This window comes from Alosa sapidissima, chromosome 22 (genome assembly GCF_018492685.1).
Source record: "Alosa sapidissima isolate fAloSap1 chromosome 22, fAloSap1.pri, whole genome shotgun sequence".
NCBI classification, from domain to species: Eukaryota; Metazoa; Chordata; class Actinopteri; order Clupeiformes; family Clupeidae; genus Alosa; species Alosa sapidissima.
Genome location: NC_055978.1, coordinates 18,168,861 through 18,173,860, shown reverse-complemented (window position 1 = coordinate 18,173,860; position 5,000 = coordinate 18,168,861). Strand labels below are relative to the sequence as shown.

Genomic DNA, 5,000 nt, shown 5'->3' with positions numbered 1-5,000 from the left:
GCTCCGTGAGCTGACCGACCCCAGCATGCGTAACCGGCGCGGCGAGACGCCCCTGGACCTGGCGGCGCTGTACGGCCGGCTGCCGGTGGTCTGCATGCTGGTCAACGCCCACCCGGCACTCATGCACAGCAGCAGCCACACGCACCAGCACACGCCGCTGCACCTGGCCGCCCGCAACGGACACCACGCCGTGGCCAGCGTCCTCATCGAGACCGGCATGGACGTCAACGTGCAGGTGAGACCAGGCGAAGGAGTGTGTGTGTGTGTGTTTGTGTGTGTGTGTGTGTGTGTGTGTGTGTGTGGATGTAGGTGTAGGTGTAGGTGTGTAGATGTGCGTGCGTTATAGTCAAGCAGACGTCAACGTGCAGGTGAGACTGGAGAATGGTGTGTGTGTGTGTGTGTGTGCGTGTGTGGGTGTGTGTGTGTGTGCATGTGTGTGTGTTTGTGTGTGTGCGCATCACAGTCCGTGTCTTCTTAGAGACCAGCATAGATGCCAATGTGCAAGTGAGATCAGAGCAAGTGTGGTATGGTGTGTGTGTTCTATTGTCAGCGTCCTCACTGATTTCAACATGGAAGGATAGAAGGACATTGTGTGTGTGTGTGTGTGTGTTGGAGTGTGGTGAGCAGAGTCAAGATTGAGTTTCTGAGAGGGGTAAGGGGTGGGACAGGGAGGACCGAGGTAGCTTACAGTTGTTATAAGGGAATTAGAGATATTTTTGTATCTGTGTTAGTGTTTGTGTGTGCGTGCGTGTGTGTGCGTGCGTGTGTGCGTGCATGTGTGTGTGCGGTTGTGTGTTTGTGCGGTTTACTTCACCGCTGTCAGCAGGTGGATTGACCTGTAGACCTTTTTATTTAATGCCGTCTTGGTGGTCTCTGTGTGGGATTGCTTTAGGCTCACTCCTCGGCTCTCCCTCCGTGTGTGTGTGTGTGTGTGTGTGTGGGTGTGGGTGTGGGTGTGTGTGGGTGTATATTACTGCTCACTGCACGCCATACATTTTTAAAGGCTTTTGTGCAACTGAGGACAAACCCTACAACCACATACAGCCACTAGAGTGTAACATTCTAACAAAACACTCATCTATACTGCTCACACATTCTCTCTCTCTCTCCCCTCCCCACACACTCTCTCTCTCCTCTCCCCACACACTCTCTCTCTCTCTCCTCCCCACACACTCTCTCTCTCTCTCTCCTCTCCCCACACACTCTCTGTCTCTCTCTCAAGCACACACAAGAATACCCTTGCTACCAATTAGTGGTCAAGTGCGTGATGTGAACATGGAATGCACACGTGTGTCTGTGTGTGTGTGTGTGTGTGTGTGTGTGTGTGTGTGTGTGTTTCTGCATTTGCTTATGTATATGGAAACTTACAGTGGATGGGCACAGATACTGTATATCCTGTAAGAACAGAGCGAGAGACAGAGAGGGAGAGAGAGATAGAGAGAGAGAGAGAGAGAGAGAATTTGAGAATTTCAAAAACCCTTTATTACATTCTTGCCACAAAGTATTTACATGATCACTTTGTCACAATGTACAGTCACATTAAAGATAAAATAAATAAATAAATAAAATCAAGGAGCAAGTCAAGTTTTCTCCAAGAAATGTGCAAACTGCAATTCGCCATCAGCAACCATACACAACACACTATCATAACACCAAATTTCTTCAAAAGATTCAAGATTCATCATGGCTTTGTAGAAATGAAAATCAATTAACATGCGAGACCTCACAAGTATTGAGAAGACCATTACTAGGTCATCACTAGATGTTTGCTCAATTTTGTTTCTACGACTAACATAGATTGCCATTTTTGCTTGACCTAAGAGAAGGTTTATCAGCTGACATTTGAAACGATGTTTCCGCACATATTTAAAACCCAAAATAAAAGTCTCCATTGAAAATGTTTCATTAAAATGATTAAAGAGTGACTGTAGAACCATGAATAAAGGTGTTAGCCTTACACACTGCATGAAAGCATGAAACACAGTCTCTCTCACAAAACAAAATGGGCACTCTTGACCCACAACAGGATTCAACACTGAAACAAAGGCATTGACTGCAATTGCTCCATGCAGAATCCTCCATTGTAAATCTCCACATTTTTTGGCTAAGGGTGACTTGTATAGTGCTCTCCACTGGGGTCGGACATCATCCCCCATTTGTAAAACAGCACACCAAGGTGTTTCCACCCTCTTGTCCAAAGACTTTTTGTTAAAAGACTTCACACACAGTTTATATAAACACTTGCCAGTAGCTGGCTTCTGACCCAAAAGAGACAATTGATCAAAATTCAAGTAAGAACCAGTACAACCTGTCAAATTTGGTGACAATGAAATATTGGGAAAAGGATCATTACAGTCTGAACTGCACAGCCCTCTGAAGTTGTCTGCCAACAACTGCAATTGTTCTCTTGTTAGGGAGGCCCGCCATTTCTCAAGTAGCTGAGCTACTATTCGAATAGATCTCATCCCCAGTTGACTGGCAACTTGTTCAGCGTTAACAAGATCTGGTCCTGCTAACTTAAGTAAACCCTCCATAGTAATGACTCCAGACCTAAGAAGGCTATGTGTGATTGTGGGAAGAGACTTTTCAAGAGACATATCTAAAACAGAACCATAGATTAGGGGCTCCTTTAAAAGCCAATACAAAGACTCTGTGCTTCCTGTGCGTTGCACTGTTAAAAGGGACCAAACTTTAAACAAATTACGATAAAACACAGGAAGTTTGTTGATATTCAATCTTTTTGGATCCATCCAAAACAAAGTTCTGTCCAGCCCCAGTCCATCAAAAGTCTGTAAAATGGCACACGCCACATATTTCCAGCTGGAATCCAGAGGCCCCATGAGAAGACGCTGGACGAACTGCAACCGAAAGGCAGCTGTCCTACTTTGTAGGTGCACAAGTCCATGTCCACCTTCCTCTTTAGGTAGGTATAAGATGCTCTGTGGAACCCAGTGAAGTTTATCCCAGAAGAAATCCACTAGGATTGACTGGATTCTTGACAGCAACTGTGCTGGAGGGTCCACACAAGATAACTGATGCCAAAGGGCGGATGCCACCAAATTATTGATAATAAGGACACGCCCCTTGTAGGATATCTTACTTAAAAGGAATTTCCATTTATCAAGGCGGCCCTTTACCTTTTCAACAGCCCCATCAAAGTTCTTTTGAATAAACATTTCATCCCCTAAAAAAACACCAAGATATTTAAAACCACTCCTGGCCCAATGTAAGCCAGCTGGAAGACTTGGCTCATTTAACCATGTCCCGACCAGCATAGCTAAACTTTTGGACCAGTTTACTCTTGCTGAGGAAACAACATTAAAATCATCAAAAATCTCTAACATAGTGTTTATGTCTCTTTGACCATTCACAAGTACTGCAACATCGTCTGCATAAGCTGACAGTTTAAAAACACTTTCACACGCTGGAATTCTCACCCCCACCAGCTCTTTCCTCAACTTCATCAATAGGGGTTCAATTGCCAGAGTGTACAACATACCAGATAAGGCACAACCTTGTCTGACCCCCCTGTGGACTTTAAAAGGAGCACACAAGTCACCATTAACCTTTAAAATACTCTCAATGTCACAATACAGAACTCTAATCATATCAATAAACTCTGGGCAAAAACCAAAGGCTGCCAGAGCACTCCACAAATAATTGTGCTCTACACGATCAAAAGCTTTTTCTTGGTCAATGGATACTAAGCCGAATTTCAGGTTAAACAGCTTACCTACATCAAATATATCCCTGATCAATGAAATGTTATTTTGAATCAGCCTACCTGGCACACAGTAGGTCTGGTCAGGATGGACAACCTGCTCCACAACTTCACTCAATCTATTAGCCAACGCTTTAGAGAGCAATTTATATTCAGTACAGAGGATTGACACAGGTCTCCATGATCTTATGTCATTCAAATCCCCTTTTTTGGGGAGCAAAGTGAGTATTGCCCTCCGGCAGCTCAGTGGCAACCGCCTCCTGGCAAGACTGTCGCTGAGAACAGTCAGCACATCCTCACCCACTTCTGACCAAAAGGACTTATAAAAGTCCACCGGTAGACCATCCAACCCTGGTGCCTTTCCACACTCCATACTCTGGAGGGCTCTCTGCAGCTCCTCTAGGGTCAAAACCCTTCCAAGGACTGCATTCGCCTCTTCGGCCACCTGGGGTAGGTTCTCAAAGAAGGACTGGTCATCCACCTGAATATCCGAGCTCTCACTCTTATATAGGTCTTCGTAAAAACTGACTGCTCTCTGACGTATTTCAGCCAGATTGGACAACAGAACTCCATCCTCAGAAAGCAGTGAGTGAATGAACCTCCTCTGTCCATTCTTTTTTTCCAAATTAAAAAAGAATTTAGAAGGAGCGTCCATCAATTCCACACTCTGAAAGCGGGACCTGACCAGAGCTCCCTGTGCCTTTATGCCTAGCAGGTCAGCCAATGATTTCTGCTTCGCTTTAACGTTTGCTGTGTAAGTCTGGTTGCCAGTTTGTTCAGCTAAATGCTGGAGTTCAATTATTTCCTTTTCAAGTTTCATCATTGAACGAGTTATGTCCCTTGTGACACTGAAAGTATAATCCTGACACAGTTGTCTTATTTGTGATTTACCAAAGTCCCACCACTGTTGCAACGAGCTAAAAGATGGCTTTGTGTTCTTAAAATCCTGCCAAAACAGTCTAAATACCTCTCTAAAATGGCCATCCGATGACAAGTTATTATTAAAATGCCAATAAGCACTTTTAGACTTTACAGAACTCAAAGAAAGAGAACAAAAAACCAAACTGTGGTCTGAAAAACCAACTGGGATGATCACACATTTCCTAAACAAACTCAGCTGATGCTTAAAACCATAAAACCTGTCCAGTCTAGCCAATGACAAAAGGTTATTGTAGGAGTGAACCCATGTGTATTGCTTCTGAGTACTGTGAAAGTTCCTCCAGACATCAACAAGCTCATTTGCATTCATCAGTTCTATGAGTCTTCTGCGTGAGGGCAT

The 5,000-nt window shown here is 44.5% G+C and overlaps 2 protein-coding genes across 4 annotated transcripts in view; one reads left to right on the top strand and one right to left on the bottom strand.

Annotated features, from left to right (window-relative positions):
• anks1b (ankyrin repeat and sterile alpha motif domain containing 1B) overlaps positions 1-5,000 on the top strand; it is a 263,977-nt gene that overhangs the window by 72,907 nt on the left and 186,070 nt on the right. For all 3 annotated transcript variants that reach the window (XM_042078680.1, XM_042078677.1, XM_042078676.1), the window contains exon 4: positions 1-235. This exon is cut by the window's left edge and continues 68 nt beyond it. In XM_042078680.1, coding sequence (XP_041934614.1) covers positions 1-235 — 235 coding nt within the window. The remainder of the gene's footprint in view (positions 236-5,000) is intronic.
• LOC121697253 overlaps positions 3,504-5,000 on the bottom strand; it is a 3,222-nt gene continuing 1,725 nt past the window's right edge. Inside the window, exon 2 of the mRNA XM_042078695.1 lies at positions 3,504-5,000. This exon is cut by the window's right edge and continues 466 nt beyond it. The gene's annotated coding sequence lies outside the window, so the exon portion shown is untranslated.